The 20,751-nt window shown below is 63.8% G+C and overlaps 1 protein-coding gene across 1 annotated transcript in view; it reads right to left on the reverse strand.

The window, feature by feature from the left end:
* LOC102089966 (voltage-dependent L-type calcium channel subunit alpha-1F-like) overlaps positions 1-20,751 on the reverse strand; it is a 30,964-nt gene that overhangs the window by 4,378 nt on the left and 5,835 nt on the right. The window contains 30 exon segments of the mRNA XM_065044388.1: positions 247-377; positions 1,248-1,349; positions 1,444-1,546; positions 3,098-3,194; positions 3,272-3,399; positions 4,817-4,976; positions 7,278-7,369; positions 8,180-8,245; positions 8,347-8,475; positions 8,558-8,578; positions 8,734-8,817; positions 9,891-10,001; positions 10,080-10,238; positions 11,889-12,090; positions 12,165-12,311; positions 13,229-13,281; positions 13,397-13,504; positions 14,289-14,376; positions 15,084-15,190; positions 15,316-15,375; positions 15,963-16,092; positions 16,495-16,627; positions 16,712-16,766; positions 17,187-17,241; positions 17,382-17,463; positions 18,228-18,348; positions 18,765-18,972; positions 19,818-20,043; positions 20,118-20,278; positions 20,507-20,533. Coding sequence (XP_064900460.1) covers positions 247-377; positions 1,248-1,349; positions 1,444-1,546; positions 3,098-3,194; positions 3,272-3,399; positions 4,817-4,976; positions 7,278-7,369; positions 8,180-8,245; positions 8,347-8,475; positions 8,558-8,578; positions 8,734-8,817; positions 9,891-10,001; positions 10,080-10,238; positions 11,889-12,090; positions 12,165-12,311; positions 13,229-13,281; positions 13,397-13,504; positions 14,289-14,376; positions 15,084-15,190; positions 15,316-15,375; positions 15,963-16,092; positions 16,495-16,627; positions 16,712-16,766; positions 17,187-17,241; positions 17,382-17,463; positions 18,228-18,348; positions 18,765-18,972; positions 19,818-20,043; positions 20,118-20,278; positions 20,507-20,533 — 3,346 coding nt within the window.

The following is a 20,751-nucleotide window of genomic DNA, read 5'->3' on the forward strand; positions in this document are numbered from 1 at the left end:
CCATTTCGGGGTCTCCCCCATTTCGGGGTCTCCCCGTTTCGGGGTCCCCCCCATTTCGGGGCCCTCCCCATTTCAGGGCCCCCCCCCATTTCAGGGCCCCCCCATTTTGGGGTCTCCCCCATTTCGGCGTCCCCCCCATTTCGGCATCCCCCCCATTTCGGCGTCCCCCCCATTTCGGGGTCCCCCCCATTTCGGTGTCCCCCCCCGTCTCGGGGTCCCCCGTCTCGGGGTGCCCCTGGGCCGCACCTGCAGGGCGCTCTGGGTGCTGGGCTGGGCGCTGGGCCCTAGTGCCCCCCGCTCCTTCCGCCGCCGGAACTTGCGGAAATAGTCCTGGATCAGGAACGTGGCGTAGAACTTGCCCACGGTCACCTCCTCCTCTGGGGGGGCAGGGGGTCAGGGACACCCCAAAAGTGGGGGGGACACCCCAAAAGTGGGGGGGGACACCCCACAATGGGGGGAACACCCCCACAAATAGGGGACACCCCCACAATGGGGAAAACCCCTACAAATGGGGGGGGGACACCCCCACAAATAGGGGACACCCCCCACAATGGGGACACCCCCACAAAGGGGGAAAACCCCTACAAATGGGGGGGACACCCCCACAATGGGGACACCCCCCACAATGGGGACACCCCCACAATGGGGACACCCCCACAAAGGGGGAAAACCCCTACAAATGGGGGGGGACACCCCCACAATGGGGACACCCCCACAATGGGGACACCCCCAGAATGGGGGAGATGACCCCACAAAGTTGGGGACACCCCCACAAAGGGGGAAAACCCCTACAATGGGGGGGGGGACACCCCCACAATGGGGACACCCCCACAATGGTGGGGATGACCCCACAAAGTTGGGGACACCCCCACAATGGGGACACCCCCACAATGGTGGGGATGACCCCACAAAGTTGGGGACACCCCCACAATGGGGACACCCCCACAATGGGGACACCCCACAATGGGGACACTCCCAAAACTGGGGGGGGGGAACCCCCATTTATTTAGGGGGAACCCCCATTTATTTGGGGGAACCCCCATTTATTTGGGGGTGAACCCACTTTTTTTTTGGGGGGGTGTAAAACCCCTTTAATTATTGAATGTGAACCCTCCTTTTTGGGGGTGAAACCCCTTCATTATTGAAGATGAACCCTCCAATTTTGGGGGTAAACCCCTCATTTCTTTTGGGGTGACCCCTAATTTGGGGGGCGGGGGGTGTGAAATAATGCCCCCCCCTTTACTGACCCTCGGGGGGGGGAATGACCTCATCCAGCAGCTTGGGCTTGGTCCGCTTCCAGATCTTCTTGATGACCGCGCGCAGCTCCTTGTTGGCCACGTCCAGGTTCCCTGTTTATAGGGGGGGACACACGCACACAATGGGGTGTCCCCCCATTGTTCTGGGGGGGTCTGTGTGTGTGTCCCCCCCCCCGCAGTGCCCGACCTTCCGTCTTGATGCGGAGGGAGGTGCGCACCAGGGCGAACAGCGTGGCGTTGAAGGTGACGGTGCCGTCCGAGTTGAGCGGCATGTTCATGGCCACCAGGCGCTGGGGACAGAGCGGGAAAGTGGGGGTGGGGGGGGAAGGGAGGGGACCCAGGCGTCCGGGGAGGGGACCCAGGCGTCCGGGGAGGGGAGCCAGGTATCTGGGGAGAGGACTCAGGTGTCTGGGAAAGGGGACCCAGGTGTCCAGAAAGGGGACCCAGGCGTCCGGGGAGAGGAGCCAGGTGTCCAGGGAGGGGACCCAGGCGTCTGGAGAGAGGACCCAGGCATCCGGGAGAGGGGACCCAGGTGTTCGGGGAGGGGAGCCAGGTGTTCGGGGAGGGGAGCCAGGTGTCTGGGAAAGGGACCCAGGTGTCCGGGGAGGGGACCCAGGCGTCCGGGGAGGGGAGCCAGGTATCTGGGGAGAGGACTCAGGCGTCCGGGGAGGGGACCCAGGCGTCCGGGGAGGGGAGCCAGGTATCTGGGGAGAGGACTCAGGTGTCCGGGAAGGGGACCCAGGCGTCCGGGGAGGGGAGCCAGGTATCTGGGGAGAGGACTCAGGTGTCCGGGAAGGGGACCCAGGCGTCCGGGAGAGGGGACCCAGGTGTTCGGGGAGGGGACCCAGGTGTCTGGGAAAGGGGACCCAGGTGTTCGGGGAGGGGACCCAGGCGTCCGGGGAGGGGAGCCAGGTGTTCGGGGAGGGGACCCAGGTGTTCAGGGAGGGGAGCCAGGTATCTGGGGAGAGGACTCAGGTGTCCGGGGAGGGGACCCAGGTGTTCGGGGAGGGGACCCGGGTGTCTGGGAAAGGGGACCCAGGTGTTCGGGGAGGGGACCCAGGCGTCCGGGGAGGGGAGCCAGGTGTTCGGGGAGGGGACCTAGGTGTCTGGGAAAGGGGACCCAGGTGTTCGGGGAGGGGACCCAGGTGTTCGAGGAGGGGAGCCAGGTGTCTGGGAAAGGGGACCCAGGTGTTCGGGGAGGGGACCCAGGCATCCGGGGAGGGGAGCCAGGTATCTGGGGAGAGGACTCAGGTGGCTGAAGAGGGGACCCAGGTGGCTGGGAAAGGGACCCAGGCGTCCGGGAAAGGGACCCAGGTGTCTGGAGAGGGCACCCAAGTGTCTGAGGGACCCAGGTGTCCTGGAAGAGGACCCAGGCATCCGGGAGAGGGGACCCAGGCATCCAGGGAGGGGAGCCTGGTATCTGGGGAAGGGGACCCAGGTGGCTGAGGGACCCAGGCATCCGGGAGAGGGGACCCAGGTGTCCAGAGACAGGACCCAGGCGTCCGGGAAGGGGCCCAGGCATGTGGAGATGGGTCCCAGGCATCTGAGAGAGGTGGCCCAGGTGTCAAAGGAAGGGACCCAGGCATCCGGGATGGTGGACCCAGGCGTCCAGGAAAGGCATCCAGGCGTCCAGGAAGGGACCCAGGCATCCGGGAAGGGACCCAGGCGTCCAGGAAAGGCATCCAGGCGTCCAGGAAGGGACCCAGGCATCCGGGAAGGGACCCAGGCGTCCGGGAAGGGACCCAAGCATCCGGGAAGGGACCCAGGCGTCCGGGATGGGGACCCAGGCATCCGGGGAGGGACCCAGGCGTCCGGGAAGGTCCCCGTTTCGGGGGTCTGACCTTGCAGGCCACGCGGTGCGGGCAGAGCTTCCCGAAGCCCAGGGGGGGCTGGATGCGCCGCAGCAGCGTCACCACGTCCAGGTGCTTGATGCGGCCCCTGGGGGATGGGGGGGGAACAGTGACCCTGACCGTGACCTTGACCTTGACCTGAGGGTGCCCTTGACCCGGACGGACCTGGCGGCCGGGTCGTACTCGGACCAGACGCGCTTGAACTCGTCCAGGTGGTGGGGGCCCAGGATGGACCAGTCGCGCGTCAGGTAGTCAAAGTTGTCCATGATGACGGCCACAAAGAGGTTGATGATCTGTGGGGAGATGTGGGGCAGAGGGGTCGATATGGGGCAGGGATCCCGCTATGGGGCAGGGATGGTGCTGTTGGGCAGAGGGGTTGATATGGGGCAGGGGGGTCTTGCAATGGGGCAGGCATGTCACCATAGGTCAGGGATGTTGCTGTGGGTCAGGGGGTCTTGCAATGGGGCAGGGATCTCACTATGGGGCAGGGATGTTGCCGTGGAGCAGCATTGCCCTGGGGCAGCGGCGCTGTGGGGCAGCATTGCTGTGGGTCAGCACTGCCATGTGGCAGCACTGCCGTGGGGCAGCGTTTCCGTGGGGCAGCGTTGCCGTGGGGCAGCGGTGCCGTGGGGCAGCATTGCTGTGGGTCAGCGGTGCCGTGGGGCAGCGCTGTGGTGCCGTGGGGCAGCGGTGCCGTGGGTCAGCGTTGCCGTGGGGCAGCGCGGTGGTGCCGTGGGGCAGCGTTGCCGTGGGGCAGCACTGCTGTGGGGCAGCAGTGCCGTGGGGCAGCGCGGTGGTGCCATGGGGCAGCGTGGTGGTGCTGTGGGGCAGCGCGGTGGTGCCGTGGGGCAGCGTTGCCGTGGGGCAGCGCGGTGGTGCCGTGGGGCAGCGTTGCCGTGGGGCAGCGTTGCCGTGGGGCAGCGCGGTGGTGCCGTGGGGCAGCGTTGCCGTGGGGCAGCGTTGCCGTGGGGCAGCGCGGTGGTGCTGTGGGGCAGCATGGCGGTGCCGTGGGGCAGCGCGGTGGTGCCGTGGGGCAGCGGTGCCGTGGGGCAGCGCGGTTGTGCCGTGGGGCAGCGTTGCCGTGGGGCAGCGCGGTGGTGCTGTGGGGCAGCGGTGGCGTGGGGCAGCGCGGTGGTGCCGTGGGGCAGCGCGGTTGTGCCGTGGGGCAGCGTTGCCGTGGGGCAGCGCGGTGGTGCCGTGGGGCAGCGTTGCCGTGGGGCAGCGTTGCCGTGGGGCAGCGCGGTGGTGCTGTGGGGCAGCATGGCGGTGCCGTGGGGCAGCGCGGTGGTGCCGTGGGGCAGCGGTGCCGTGGGGCAGCGCGGTTGTGCCGTGGGGCAGCGTTGCCGTGGGGCAGCGCGGTGGTGCTGTGGGGCAGCGGTGGCGTGGGGCAGCGCGGTGGTGCCGTGGGGCAGCGCGGTTGTGCCGTGGGGCAGCGTTGCCGTGGGGCAGTGCGGTGGTGCCGTGGGGCAGCGGTGCCGTGGGGCAGCGGTGCCGTGGGGCAGCGCGGTGGTGCTGTGGGGCAGCGGTGGCGTGGGGCAGCGCGGTGGTGCCGTGGGGCAGCGCGGTTGTGCCGTGGGGCAGCGTTGCCGTGGGGCAGTGCGGTGGTGCCGTGGGGCAGCGGTGCCGTGGGGCAGCGCGGTGGTGCCGTGGGGCAGCGTTGCCGTGGGGCAGCGTTGCCGTGGGGCAGCGCGGTGGTGCCGTGGGGCTCACCAGGAAGGCGCAGAGCATGAAGAAGCTGATGAAGTAGACGATGGCGAAGTTGCTGCCGCAGCTGAACTCCTCCCCCGGCCCCGCGTCCGACTCGGGGTCACAGCGCTTGCCCGGCAGGCTGGCCAGCATCACCTCCTGCCACGCCTCCCCCGTGGCGCACCTATAGACACCCTATAGACACCCTATAGATACCCTACAGACACCCTATGGACCCCTATGGGGCTCCCCCAGAACCCCCCTGACCCCCAGCATCACCTCCTGCCACACCTCCCCCGTGGCGCACCTATAGACACCCTATAGACACCCTGTAGACCCCTATGGGGCTCCCCCAGACCCCCAGCATCACCTCCTGCCACGCCTCCCCCGTGGCGCACCTATAGACACCCTATAGACACCCTATGGACACCCTATGGACCCCTATGGGGCTCCCCCAGAACCCCCCTGACCCCCAGCATCACCTCCTGCCACGCCTCCCCCGTGGCGCACCTATAGACACCCTATAGACACCCTATAGACACCCTATGGACCCCTACAGACACCCTATGGACACCCTATGGGGCTCCCCCAGAACCCCCCTGACCCCCAGCATCACCTCCTGCCACGCCTCCCCCGTGGCGCACCTATAGACACCCTATAGACACCCTATGGACACCCTATAGATACCCTATAGACACCCTATGGACGCCCTATGGACACCCTATGGGGCTCCCCCAGAACCCCCCTGACCCCCAGCATCACCTCCTGCCACGCCTCCCCCGTGGCGCACCTATAGACACCCTATAGACACCCTATGGACACCCTATAGATACCCTATAGACACCCTATGGACGCCCTATGGACACCCTATGGGGCTCCCCCAGAACCCCCCTGACCCCCAGCATCACCTCCTGCCACACCTCCCCCGTGGCGCACCTATAGACACCCTATAGACACCCTGTAGACCCCTATGGGGCTCCCCCAGACCCCCAGCATCACCTCCTGCCACGCCTCCCCCGTGGCGCACCTATAGACACCCTATAGACACCCTATGGACACCCTATGGACCCCTATGGGGCTCCCCCAGAACCCCCCTGACCCCCAGCATCACCTCCTGCCACGCCTCCCCCGTGGCGCACCTATAGACACCCTATAGACACCCTATAGACACCCTATGGACCCCTACAGACACCCTATGGACACCCTATGGGGCTCCCCCAGAACCCCCCTGACCCCCAGCATCACCTCCTGCCACGCCTCCCCCGTGGCGCACCTATAGACACCCTATAGACACCCTATGGACACCCTATAGATACCCTATAGACACCCTATGGACGCCCTATGGACACCCTATGGGGCTCCCCCAGAACCCCCCTGACCCCCAGCATCACCTCCTGCCACGCCTCCCCCGTGGCGCACCTATAGACACCCTATAGACACCCTATGGACACCCTATAGATACCCTATAGACACCCTATGGACGCCCTATGGACACCCTATGGGGCTCCCCCAGAACCCCCCTGACCCCCAGCATCACCTCCTGCCACACCTCCCCCGTGGCGCACCTATAGACACCCTATAGACACCCTGTAGACCCCTATGGGGCTCCCCCAGACCCCCAGCATCACCTCCTGCCACGCCTCCCCCGTGGCGCACCTATAGACACCCTATAGACACCCTATAGACACCCTGTAGACCCCTATGGGGCTCCCCCAGACCCCCAGCATCACCTCCTGCCATGCCTCCCCCGTGGCGCACCTATAAACACCCTATAGATACCCTATAGACACCCTATGGACCCCTATGGGGCTCCCCCAGAACCCCCCTGACCCCCAGCATCACCTCCTGCCACGCCTCCCCCGTGGCGCACCTATAGACACCCTATAGACACCCTATAGACCCCTATAGGACTCCCCCAGAACCCCCCTGAGCCCTGGGATGTGCTCTCCTGCCACGCCTCCCCCACAGCATCCCATGGACCCTATAGGGATCCTCCATAACCTATAGAGACCCTACAGACCCTATAGGAACTCTCCAGACCCTATAAGGACTCTATAGACCCTACAGAGCTCATCCAGATCCCCCCGCAGCCCAACAGGTATCCCCTATAGATGGGGTACAGACGTAGATACCTCAGGAGAGCCCTATAGAAGCCCCACAGGGAGCCATAGGGACCCCCAGACCCTATAGGAGCCCCATGGGGAGCCATAGGGACCCACAGACCCTACAGGGACCCTATAGGAACACCACAGGGACCCATAGGGACCCCCAGACCCTATAGGGAACCTATAGGAACCCCCAGACCCCAAGCCGGGGGCTGGGTGGTTCACAGGGACCCAACACAGGGACCCCCAGACCACATAGAGGCCCCCTTAGATCATATAGAAACCCCCCCAAAACCTTACAGAGAACCCTCCAAGATCCTATAGGGACCTTGCAGAGCCTATAGGGACCTTATGGAGCCTATAGGAGCCGCCGTCCCCACCTGAAGAGCAGCAGCACGGCCTGGGGGAAGGTCTGGAAGTTGTTGTTGCGGTTGATTTGGGTCCCATCCTGCAGCGCCACCTTCCCAAAGGTCTGGGGACACGGGGGGGACAAAGCGGGTGACACCGGGGGGGTGACACCCAGAGGTGACACCGGGGGGGGTGACACTGCGGGATGACACCCAGAGGTGACACCCAGAGGTGACACTGGGGGGGTGACACCCGAAGGTGACACCGGGGAGGTGACACCAGGGGGTGACACTGGGAGGTAACACTGGGAGGTGACACTGGGGGGTGACACCCAGAGGTGACACCGGGGAGGTGACACTGGGGGATGACAGTCAGAGGTGACACCGAGGAGGTGACACTGGAGGGGGTGACACTGGGGGGATGACACCAGGAGGTGACACCAGGGGGGTGACACCAGGGGGTTAAACCGGGAGGTGACACTGGGGGGGTGACACCGGGGGGGGTGACACCCGGAGATGACAAGGGCGGTGACACCCAGAGGTGACACTGGGGGGGGGGTGACACCCAGAGGTGACACCCGGAGGTGACACCAGGGGGGTGACACCGGGGGGGTGACACCGGGAGGTGACACTGGGGGGGTGACACCGGGGGGGTGACACCCGGAGATGACAAGGGCGGTGACACCCAGAGGTGACACTGGGGGGGGTGACACCCAGAGGTGACACCCGGAGGTGACGCTGGGGGGGGTGACACCACAGGGGGTGACACCAGGGGGTTGACACCAGGGGGGTGACACCTGGAGGTGACACTGGGGGGGTGACACCGGGGGGTGACACCCGGAGATGACGGGGGGGGGTGACACCCAGAGATGACACAGGGGGGTGACACCCGGAGGTGACACCTGGAGGTGACACTGGCCCCCCCGTGTCCCCACCTGCATCCCGATGACGGCGTAGATGAAGAAGATCATGGCGATGAGGAGGGCGACGTAGGGCAGCGCCTTTGGGGGACAGGGAGGGGGACACACACACAGAGCGAGGAGGGGGTGTCACCAACCCCTCGCCATGTCCCCAACTGTCCCCGCGATGTCCCCAAGGCCACCTGGAAGGACTTGACGAAGGTCCAGAGCAGCGTGCGGATCCCCTCGCCCTTGGACAACAGCTTCACCAGCCGCATCACGCGGAACAGGCGGAAAAAGGTGATGGAGATGCGGGAACTGTCCTCGGAACTCTAGGGGTGGGGGGGTGGGGGACACGGGGGGGTCAGAGGGACCCTCACGTTGTCACCCCACCCCCTGGTGACACCGCCGTACCTCGCCGACGTGCCCCCCGTTCTGTCACACAGGCGCGAGATGGAATGGATGGCGGTGGAGACGGACAGACGGACATGATGGACACAGAGGGGGGTGCGGAGGTATTGGGGACACCCCTGTCACCCCCACACCCCCCTCCCCTGCAGGCAGGGGACACAAGGAGGGGTGACACTCACGTTGACCTCGGTGACAGCGATGTCCACCACGCTGCCCACCACGATGAGCGCGTCAAACGTGTTCCAGGCGTCGCAGAAGTAGTGCTGGGGGGGGACATGGGGGGGACACGGCGGGTCCTTGGGTGACACTGTCACCGCGTGTGACACCCCCCTCCTTGGGTGACACCCTCCATGTTTGGGTGACACCCTCCATGTTTGTGTGACACCCCCTTCTTTGTGTGACACCGTCTTCTTTGTGTGACACCCCCCATGCTTGGGTGACACCCCCCATGCTTGGGTGACACCCCCTGTGCTTGTGACAACCCCTTTGTGTGACAGCCCCTGTGCTTGGGTGACACCCCCCTCTTTGGGTGACAACCCCTGTCCTTAGGTGACACTGTCACCTCGTGTGACACCCCCCCATGCTCATGTGACACCCCCTCCTCATGTGACACCCCCCATGCTTCTGTGACACCCCCTGTCCTTAGGTGACACTGTCACCTCGTGTGACATCCCCCTTTGTGTGACACCCCCTGTGCTTGTGACACCTCCCTTTGTGTGACACCCCTTGTCCTTACGTGACACTGTCACCGCATGTGACACCCCCCTGTGCTCGTGTGACACCCCCCTGTGCTTGGGTGACAACCCCCATACTTGTGTGACACCCCCTGTGCTCGTGTGACAGCCCCTGTCCTCAGGTGTCACCCCTGTTCCTGTGTGACCCACCATGTCCTCAGGTGTCACCCCGTCCCTGTGTCACCCCATCCTCCAGTGTCACCCCCTGTTCCTATGTGACCCCCCATGTCCTCAGGTGTCACCCCTGTCCCTGTGTCACCCCATCCTCCAGTGTCACCCCCTGTTCCTGTGTGACCCCCCATGTCCTCAGGTGTCACCCCATCCCTGTGTCACCCCATCCTCCAGTGTCACCCCCTGTTCCTGTGTGACCCCCCATGTCCTCAGGTGTCACCCCGTCCCTGTGTCACCCCATCCTCCAGTGTCACCCCCTGTTCCTGTGTGACCCCCCATGTCCTCAGGTGTCACCCCTGTCCCTGTGTCACCTCCTGTCCCTGTGTCACCCCCCCGTCCCTGGTTGACCTCATCCTCAGTTGTCACCCCTGTCCCCATGTGCCCCCCCGACGTGCCACCCCGTGTCCCCCCCCATGTCCCCGTGTCCCCACCCGTGGTTTGAAGGCCACGATCTTGAGCAGCATCTCGGCGGTGAAGAGCCCGGTGAACACCATGTTCAGCAGATCCATCACGTAGTTGAACGGCTTGGACTGCTCATAGTGCTACAGGCGAACAAACAACAGCGTCACCGCGTCCCCCGCCTGTCCCCGCGCGTCCCCAACATCCCCCCCGCCACCCACCTGCACGGCCAGCGCGATGGTGTTGAGGAGGATGAGGACGAACATGATGTACTCGAAGGCGGTGGAGTTGACCATGGCCCAGACGCGGTGCTGGCTGCGGTTGTGCGGGATGTACCGCCGCAGCGGCTGTGCCTTCAATGCGTACTCCACGCACTGGCGCTGCCACCCGGGGGGGACATGGGGACAGTGCCACCACCGCGTGGTGACACCCCCTGTGCGCACAGGGGGACACCGCGGGGTCCTCTCACCACCATTTGGGGTGACACCACGGTGTGTCACCGTAACCCCGGGTGTGCTTTCAACGCGTACTCCATGCACTGGCACTGCCACCGGGGAGGGGACATGGTGACAGTGCCACCACTGTGTGGTGACACCCCCCGTGCACACAGGGGGACACCGCGGGGTCCTCTCACCACCATTTGGGGTGATGAGGTGACACCGCAGTGTGTCACCGTAACCCCGGCTGTGCCTTCAGTGTGTACTCCACACACTGGTGCTGCCAGCAGGGCGGGGGACATGGTGACAGTGCCACCACCGCGTGGTGACACCCCCCGTGTGCACAGGGAGACACCGTAGTGTCTCCCTGACCACTGTGTGGGGTGACAAGGTGACACTGTAGCATGTCACCGTAACCCCGGCTGTGCTTTCAATGCGTACTCCATGCACTGGCACTGCCACCGGGGAGGGGACATGGGGACAGTGCCACCACCACGGGGTGACACCACAGTGTCCCCTCCACCACTACACGTGATACCACAGTGTCTCCCTGACCACTATTTGGGGTGACAAGGTGACACCGCAGTGTGTCACCATAACCCTGGTTGTGCATTCAATGTGTACTCCACGCACTGGTGCTGCCACCGGGGGGGGGACACGGGGACAGTGCCACCACCGCGTGGTGACACCCCCTGTGCACACAGGGGGACACCACGGGTCCTCTCACCACCATTTGGGGTGACCAGGTGACACTGTGGTGTGTCACCGTAACCCCGGCTGTGCCTTCAGTGCGTACTCCACACACTGGCACTGCCACGGGGGGGGACACGGGGACAGGGCCACCAATGCATAGTGACACCCCCCGTGCACACAGGGGGACACCACAGGGTCCTCTCACCACTATTTGGGGTGACCAGGTGACACTGCAGTGTCCCCAAAACCCTGGTCACATCCTCCCCATACTGTCACTGTGACTGGGGAGGGGACACAACCACCGCACATGGAGGTGCCACCACCCCAGGAGGTGACAAAGTGACACCATAGTGTCCCCTCACCACATAAGGTCATGAGGTGACACTGTGGTGTCCCCAAAACCCTGGTCACATCCTCCCTATACTGTCACTGTCCCTGAGGAGGGGACACAACCACCACATATGGAGGTGTCACCACCGCACATGGAGGTGCCACCACCACATGTGAAGGTGCCACCACTCCAGGAGGTGACAAAGTGACACCACAGTGTCCCCTCACCACATAGGGTCATGAGGTGACACTGTGGTGTCCCCAAAACCCTGGTCACATCCTCCCTGTACTATTACTGGGGACAGGACACAACCACCACATATGGAGGTGTCACCACCGCACATGGAGGTGCCACCACCGCATGTGAAGGTGACAAAGTGACACCATAGTGTCTCCCCCACCACATAGGGTCATGAGGTGACACTGTGGTGTCCCCACAACCCTGGTCACATCCTCCCCGTACAGTCACTGTGACCGGAGAGGTGACACAACCTGGAGGTGCCAGCCCAGCACCTGGAGGTGCCACCCCCCCGGGGATGTCCCCAAGTGCCACCAGGCGTCCCCTGTCACCTGGTTCTTGTCCAGCTCGCAGTTGCGGTACTCGCTCTCGCCCTGCGCCCGGAAGGTGATGATGACGAAGCCCACGAAGATGTTCATCATGAAGAAGGCGATGACGATGATGTAGACGATGAAGAAGATGGAGATCTCCACCCGGTAGTTGTAGATGGGCCCCTGGTCCTCGGCGTTGGCGTCGATGGCTTTGTACAGCAGCCTGAGGGGACACGGCGGTGACACGGCGGTGACATCCCGCCCCGGGGGTGGCGTTGTCACCGTCCCCAGACTCACGCGGGCCACCCCTCGAAGGTGGAGACGGTGAAAAGCGCCATCATGCCGGCCAGGACGTTGTCGAAGTTGAAGTCGCTGTTGTGCCACAGGCGCTGGCGCACCGAGGGGTGGGTGACGTCCCCGTCCTTGTACACCAGGAACGTGCCCCTGGGGGACAGGGGGACATTGGGGACATCACACCAAGAGGTGGGTGACGTCCCCGTCCTTGTACACCAGGAACGTGCCCCTGGGGGACAGGGGGACATTGGGGACATCACACCAAGAGGTGGGTGACGTCCCCGTCCTTGTACACCAGGAACGTGCCCCTGGGGGACAGGGGGACATTGGGGACATCACACCAAGGGGTGGGTGACGTCCCCGTCCTTGTACACCAGGAACGTGCCCCTGGGGGACAGGGGGACATTGGGGACATCACACCAAGAGGTGGGTGACGTCCCCGTCTTTGGACACCAGGAACGTGCCCCTGGGGGATAGGGGGACATTGGGGACACTGGGGACATATCCCCAACCCTGTACACCAGGAACGTGCCCCTGGGGGACAGGGGGACATTGGGGACATCACACCAAGGGGTGGGTGACGTCCTTGTACACCAGGAACGTGCCCCTGGGGGACAGGGGGACATTGGGGACATCACACCAAGGGGTGGGTGACGTTCCCATCCTTGGACACCAGGAATGTGCCCCTGGGGGACAGGGGGACACTGGGGATATGTCCCTGTCCCTGTACACCAGGAACGTGCCCCTGGGGGACAGGGGGACATTGGGGACACCGTACCAAGGGGTGAGTGACGTTCCCGTCCCTGTACACCAGGAATGTGACCCTGGGGTGCACAGGGACACACTGGGACACTGGGGACATGTCCTTGTCCTTATACACCAGGAACATGCCCCTGGTGGGGACAGGGGGACATTGGGGACATGTCCCTGTCCTTGTACACCAGGAACGTGCCCCTGGTGGGGACAGGGGGACACTGGGGACATGTCCCTGTCCTTGTACACCAGGAACGTGCCCCTGGTGGGGACAGGGGGTTGGGGACACCGGGGGTTGGGGACACAACACCCACTTGCACTCCCCTGGTGTGTGTTTGGCCTCATCGGTGCAGCTGTAGAACTTGCCCTGGGGACAGTGGGGGGGGGGTCAGGGGGGTCCCCATCTCTCGGAGGGGGGGTTGGGGACCCCCAGGGGGTTTTGGGGACCCCCCCCAGGGGGGTTTGGGGGTCCCCTCGTTCACCTTGAAGAGCTGCACCCCGATACAGGCGAACATGAACTGCAGCAGCGTGGTCACGATCATGATGTTGCCGATGGTGCGGATGGCGACGAAGACGCACTGGACCACATGCTGGGGACACCCGGACAGACGGACATGGGGTCACGGGGACGGACGGACGTGGGGACACGGGGACGGACACATGGAGGGGGACATGGTTGTTTGGGACAGACAGACATTGAGGACATGGGGACAAATGGACATGGGGACACGGGGACAGATGGACATGGGGACACGGGAACGGATGGACGTGAGGACACGGGGATGGATGGACGTGGGGACACGGGGACGGGCACAGAGGGACAGATGGACATGGGGACACAGGGACAGACACATGGGGGGGACATGGTTGTTTGGGACAGACAGACATTGAGGACACGGGGACAGATGGACGTGAGGACACGGGGATGGACGGACATGGGGACACGGGGACAGATGGACATGGGGATGGGCACAGAGGGACAGATGGACATGGGGACACAGGGACAGACACATGGGGAGGGGACATGGTTGTTTGGGACAGACAGACATCGAGGACACAGGGACATAAGGGGACAGAGGGACATGGGGACACAGGGACAGACAGACAACCATGGGACACAGTGACAGACAAACATGGGGACAGATGGACGTGGGGACAGAGGGATGTGGGGACAGAAAACCAGACACCCTCCCAGTGCTCCCAGTCCCTCCCAGTGCCCCCCCAGTGCTCCACTGTTCCCTCCCAGTCCCTCCCAGTGCCCCCCTGTCCCCTCCCAGTGCTCCCAGTCCCTCCCAGTGCCCCCTCGCCCTCCCCAGTTTGCCCCCGTCTCCCCTCCCAGTGCTCCCAGTCCCTCCCAGTGCTCCCAGTTGGCACCTTGAGGCCCTTGGCGCGGTTGATGGCTCGCAGGGGCCGCAGGACGCGCAGGACCCGCAGGATCTTCACCACCGAGATGGCGCTGGAGCTGCCGGGGGGACACCAGTTGCTCCCAGTGCCTCCCAGTCCCTCCCAGTTCCTCCAGCAGCCTACCCAGTGCCCCCAGCAGCCCACCCAGTGCCTCCAGCACCCCTCCCAGTGCCTCTCAGTGCCCCCAGCACCCCACCCAGTGCCTCCCAGTCCCTCCCAGTGCCCCCAGGAGCCCCCCCCAGTGCCTCCCAGTTCCTCCAGCAGCACCCCCAGTGCCTCCCAGTCCTTCCCAGTGTCTCCCAGTGCCCCCAGCACCCCTCCCAGTGCCTCCCAACATCCCCCAGTGCCTCCCAGTCCCTCCCAGTGCCCCCAGCATCCTCCCCAGTGCCCCCAGCAGCCCCCCCAGTGCCTCCCAGTCCCTCCCAGTGCCCCCAGGAGCCCCCCCCAGTGCCTCCCAGTTCCTCCAGCAGCACCCCCAGTGCCTCCCAGTCCTTCCCAGTGTCTCCCAGTGCCCCCAGCACCCCTCCCAGTGCCTCCCAACATCCCCCAGTGCCTCCCAGTCCCTCCCAGTGCCCCCAGCATCCTCCCCAGTGCCCCCAGCATCCTCCCCAGTGCCCCCAGCAGCCCTCCCAGTGCCTCCCAGTCCTTCCCAGTCCCTCCCAGTGCCTCAAGCAGCCCTCCCAATGCCTCCCAGTCCTTCCCAGTGCCTCCCAGCGCCCCCAGCAGCCCTCCCAGTTCCTCCCAGTGCCTCCCAGTAGCGCTCACTGGATGCCGAAGGAGATGAGGGACACGCCGACAACCAGCAGGTCCAGGAGGTTGAACCAGTTGCGGCAGAAGGAGCCTTTGTGCAGGAAGGCGCCAAACGCCGTCATCTGGGGGGGGGCGACACCGTGAACCCCAACATTGGGGGGACCCCCCCACTCCCCAGGACCCCCCCAAACCCCTGGGGACCCCCCCAAACCCCTGGGGATCCCCTAAATCCCCCCCTCCCCAGTACCTTGAGCAGGATCTCAACAGTGAAGATGGAGGTGAAGGCGTAATCGAAGTAGCCCAAAATCTGGGTGGGGGGTGGGCAGAAAATGGGGTGACCCTGACACCCCAACCCCCCCAAACCCTCCTTGTGTCTCCTGACCTCCCCAGTTCCTCCCAGTACCCCCCAGTTCTTCCCAGTGTCCCCCAGTTCAACCCCACCCACAGCACTGGGCAAGTGGCTCCTGTGTCCCACATGGGATGAATTAACATTCCGCCCCCCCCAACCCCCCCCCATTCTCCCAGTTTGTCCCAGTTTTCCCAGTATCCCCCCCCATGGTTGTCCAGCACCCCCAGATCCCCTGACACACCCCAGTTCCTCCCAGTTCCCCCCCAGTTCAACCCCATCCCCCAGCACTGGGCTCCTGTGTCCCTCATGGGATGAATGAACCCCTCTCCCCCCTTGCCCCAGTTGCTCCCAGTTTGCCCAGTAACCCCCCCATAGTTGTCCAGCACCCCCAGATCCCCCTACATGCCCCAGTTCCTGCCAAAGCCCCCCATTTCAAACATCCACCCCTTCCCACTGGGCTCCTGTGTCCCACATGGGATGAATGAACCCCTCTCCCCCATTGCCCCAGTTGCTCCCAGTTGCTCCCAGTTTGCCCAGTGCCCCACGTGGTTGCGGGGGGAGTGGGTGCGGACGGGGTCCTCGGCGGCCAGCGAGACGCTGCTGAGGATGATGAAGACGAGGATGAGGTTGGTGAAGACGTGGTGGTGGATCAGGGCGTGGCAGCGCACCCGCAGCCTGCACCAGTGCTCCCAGTTAATCCCAGTTACTCCCAGTTCACTGGGTGTGCCCCCCGCCCCCAGTCCCCCCGTGTTCTTAGCGTCCCCAGTCCCAGTGCTCCCAGTTCCCCCAGTGCCTCCCACCCCAGTGCTCCCAGTCCCCCAGTGTCCCCAGTGCTCCCAGTTTGTGTCCCCAGTGCTCCCAGTTTATGTCCTCAGCTCCAGTCCCCCCAGCCATCCAGTCCCAGTGATCCCAGTTTGTGTCTCCAGTCCCAGTGCTCCCAGTTTCCTCACCCCCGCCCTCCCAGTACCCCCATGCTCCTGACCCCCTCCCGCTGCTCTCAGTTTGCATCCCCCCCTCCCAGTCCCCCCAGTGCCCCCACCACCCCTCCCAGTAGCTCCCAGTGCTCCCAGTGCTGACGGGTTGGTGCTGCCCAGCAGGAAGAAGGCGCTGCCCTCGGGGATCGGCACCACTTTGCTCTTGGGGGGCTCCTCGGGGGGGTCCAGCCGGGGCCCCCCCAGACTGTCCCGCTCTCCCCCCGCCTCCTCGTCACCTGTAAGGGACCCAGGCGTCTGGGCGGTGTCACCCCCCTCAGGGACCCAGGCGTCCGGGTGGGTGACAGAGTGGTGACACTGACCTTCCTCCTCCTCTTCCTCCTCCTCCTCCTCCTCCTCTGGCTGCTCCCCCTCCACCTGGGGGGGAATTTTGGGGGGGGTGAGGGTGGTGACATGGGGGGGGGTCACACACTTTTGGGGGGACACATGTTGGGGGGGATGTCACACATTAGGGGACACTTTGGGGGTGTCACCCTGGGGGGGACATTGAGGTGAGTGTCACACTTGGCGGGGGGGGTCACAATTTGGGGGAAGGTGTCACCCTTTGGGGGGGTCACACACCCTTGGGGGGGTCACACGCTTTTGGGGGACACTTGGGGGGGGTCACACTTTGGGAGGGACACTCTGAGGTGAGCGTCACACTTTGGGGGGTGTCACTTTGGAGGTGTCACACTTTGGGGGGGTCACATTTTGGAGGGGAGTCCCCCTTTGTGGGGTGGGGGTCACACACATTGGGGGGGTGTCACAATTTGGGGTGTCCCCCCACGTCCCACTCACCTTCACACTCACGTCCTGGCTCCCTGCGCTGGCTTCCACCTCTCCAGCTTTGTCCCTGGTTTTGGGGTGAAAAAAGAGGGGGTTCCGGCAAAGGACCCAGGCGTCCGAGAGCCCTCCCACCCCCTAAAAGGGACCCAGGCATTCAGGTACTCCCCCCACCCCCATAAAAAAGGGGACCCAGGCGTCCGGGCTCACTTCTTCTCAGCCCCCGAGTTGATGTTGTCACCATCGGCCAAGTTGTCGACGGCGATGGCCAAGAAGACATTGAGGAGGATGTCTGGGGAGGAGAGAGTTAACCAGTGCTCCCAGTATCCTCCCAGTATCCTCCCAGTATCCTCCCAGTATCCTCCCAGTATCCTCCCAGTGCCCTCCCAGTTCCCCTCTTGCTGGGTTCGCTCCTGTTCTGCCCACCCCACTTTCATTCCCAGTCCCAGTATCTCCCACACCTGCTTCCCAGTTACCTAGTGCTCCCTTCCCAGTCCCTTCCAGTTACCCGGTTCCCCTTCCCAGTCCCTCCCAGTTACCCGGTTCCCCTCTTCTTGCCTTCGCTCCTGGTCCCATTTACCCTGCCCCACTCTCTACTTCTATTCCCAACCCCAGTGCCCCCCAGTTCCCCAGTCCCTGTGCCCTCCCAGTTCCCCAGTCCCAGTCCCATCCAGTTCCCCAGTCTCAGTGCCCCCAGTCCCAGTCCCACCCAGTTCCCCAGTCCCAGTCCCCCCCAGTCACCCCCAGTTCCAGTCCCCCCCAGTTCCCCAGTCTCAGTGCCCCCAGTTCCCCAGTCCCCCCCAGTCCCCCAGTCCCAGTGCCCCCCAGTTCCCCAGTCCCAGTCCCCCAGTCTCAGTCCCCCCCAGTCCCCCAGTTCCAGTCCCCCTGTCCCAGTACCCCCAGTTCCCCAGTCTCAGTCCCTTCCAGTTCCAGTGCCCCCCAGTTCCCCAGTCCCAGTCCTTCCCAGTGCTCCCAGTCCCCCCCAGTCCCTCAGTCCCAGTGCCCCCCAGTTCCCCCATCCCAGTCCCTCCCAGTGCTCCCAGTACACCCACGCACAGTTCCCGCAGATGAAGAGGATGACGAAGTAGATGCAGACGAGCATCCCGGGGAAGACGGGGCCGCCGTACGCCATGATCCCATCATACATCACCGCGTTCCAGTCCTCCCCCGTCAGGATCTGGGGTGGGGGGCACACCCCAAAACACCACGGTCACCCCAAAACCCCAGCAGCCCTCCCGCACTCCCAGTACAGCCCCCCAGTGCTCCCAGTACACTGCTGCTGCCTCCCAGCCCTTCTCAGGGTGCAGCGTCACCCTGGAGGGGCTACAGGATGGCGAGGGGACCTGTTTATGAAGGGGCTCATGGGTTTTGATGTCCCCCATGGGTTTTGGGGTCCTTCTCTGGGCTTTGGGGTGTGTCCCCCAGATTTCAGGGTCTCTCACAGGTTCCAGGGTCCCCCACAAATTCCAGGGTCCCCCACAGGATTCAGGGTCCCCCCTTGGATTTTAGGGTCCCTCTCTGGGCTTTAGGGTCCCCCCAGGTATCAGGATGCCCCTCCAGGTTTTGGGGTGTCCCCCAGATCTGGGGGTTCACCTGGAAGACGGTGAGCAGGGCCTGAGGGAAGGTATCGAAGGTGCTTCGCTTGGTCTGGGTCTCGTCGAAACTGAAGCGTCCCCCGAAAAGCTGCATCCCCAGGAGGGCGAAGATGATGATGAAGAGGAAGAGGAGGAGGAGGAGGGAGGCGATGGACTTCATGGAGTTCAGCAGTGAGCCCACCAGGTTGCTCAGCGACGCCCAGTGCCTGCGACATACTGGGGTTACTGGGAGAACTGGGAAAAGGTGCCCCGCGGCGCAGTGGTGCTGAATGGGGTCAATGAATGGGGTCATTGGGTGGGGTCAATGAATGGGGTCAACGGAGCTGAATGGGGTCAATGAATGGGGTCACTGAGTGGGGTCAATGGAGCTCAATGGGGTCAATGAATGGGGTCAATGAATGGGGTCAATGAATGGGGTCAATGAATGGGGTCAATGGAGCTGAATGGGGTCAATGAATGGGGTCATTGAGTGGGGGTCAATGGAGCTCAATGGGGTCAATGAATGGGGTCACTGAGTGGGGTCAATGGAGCTCAATGGGGTCAATGAATGGGGTCAATGAATGGGGTCAATGGAGCTGAATGGGGTCAATTAATGGGGTCATAGAGTGGGGGTCAATGGAGCTCAATGGGGTCAATGAATGGGGTCAACGGAGCTGAATGGGTCAATGAATGGGGTCATTGAGTGGGGTCAATGAATGGGGTCAATGAATGGGGTCAATGAATGGGGTTAAAGGTACTGAGTGGGGTCAATGAATGGGGTCATTGAATGGGGTCATTGAATGGGGTCAATGAAGCTGAATGGGATCAATGAATGGGGTCAATGGAGCTGTGTGGGGCCAATGAATGGGGTCAATGAATGGGGTCAATGAATGGGGCCAATGAATGGGGCCAATGAATGGGGCCAATGAATGGCGTCATTGAGTGGGGTCAACGAATGGGGTTAAAGGTACGGAGTGGGGTCAATGAATGGGGTCAACGGAGCCAAATGGGGAGATGTGTGCGAGGAAGTGACGCCCCCCAAAGTCCCACTGTCCCCTCGCTGTCCCCTCACCGGGTGACTTTGAAGACGCGCAGCAGGCGGACGCAGCGCAGCACGGAGATGCCCAGGGGCTCCATGGCCCCCCGCTCCACCAGCGCCGTCTCCAACACCCCCCCGCACACCACGAAACAGTCGAAGCGGTTGAAAAAGCTGGCGAAGTAACACCCGGCGCCCAGGGCGTAGAGTTTCAGCAGCATCTCGGCGGCGAACAGCGACAGCAGCGCCTTGTTGGCGTACGCTTGTGGGGGGAAAAACGCTGTTTGAACACCCCGCTGAAACTTGGGGGAGGGTTTTAAAGTGGGGGGGTGGTACCTTGAGTTTGGGTGAGCCAGGGGGGTTGGCCGTGGTGCTCCGAGGCGATGGTGAGGGTGTTGAGGAACACCAAAAGTAAGACGGTCCAGTAGAAGAAAATGGATTTGACGGCTGCGCGGCACCGGCGCCGCCACAGGCGGTTCAGGCGGCGAAGGCGGCGCCTGGGGGGGGAAATTTGGGGGTACGGGGTGGGGGGAGGTGTTGGAGGGGACAGTGGGAGTTGGATGGTTTGAGGTGTTTGGGTTAGAGACCCCCCATGAAGTGGGGGGGAAGGATTTGGGGGGGCCCCCTGTGTGCCCCCCACTTTTTCCATGTCCTCCCCCCTTTTTTACACTCCCCCCCTCCCTGTTTTACCAGCCCCCCCCCCCATCACTTTCCCTTTCACTCACCAGAATTTCGTCTTTGTGATTTTGCCCCTGGGGAGGGAAAAGCACAAGAGTTACCCCCAGATTTGGGGGAGGGGCCACATGGGAGATGATGGGAGGGGGCCCTGTGGCCATGGGGGGGTGTTAGGGTACCAAAGGAGGGGTTATAGGGGTGCTGGGGTCAGTTTGGGGGTCCATGGCAGGGTCCCAGGTGGTCTTGAGGTGCTGTGGGGGCAGTTTTGGGGTCTGGGGGGGGAACAGGGAATTGG

The sequence above is a fragment of the Columba livia genome, chromosome 37 (assembly GCF_036013475.1).
Source record: "Columba livia isolate bColLiv1 breed racing homer chromosome 37, bColLiv1.pat.W.v2, whole genome shotgun sequence".
NCBI lineage: Eukaryota > Metazoa > Chordata > Aves > Columbiformes > Columbidae > Columba > Columba livia.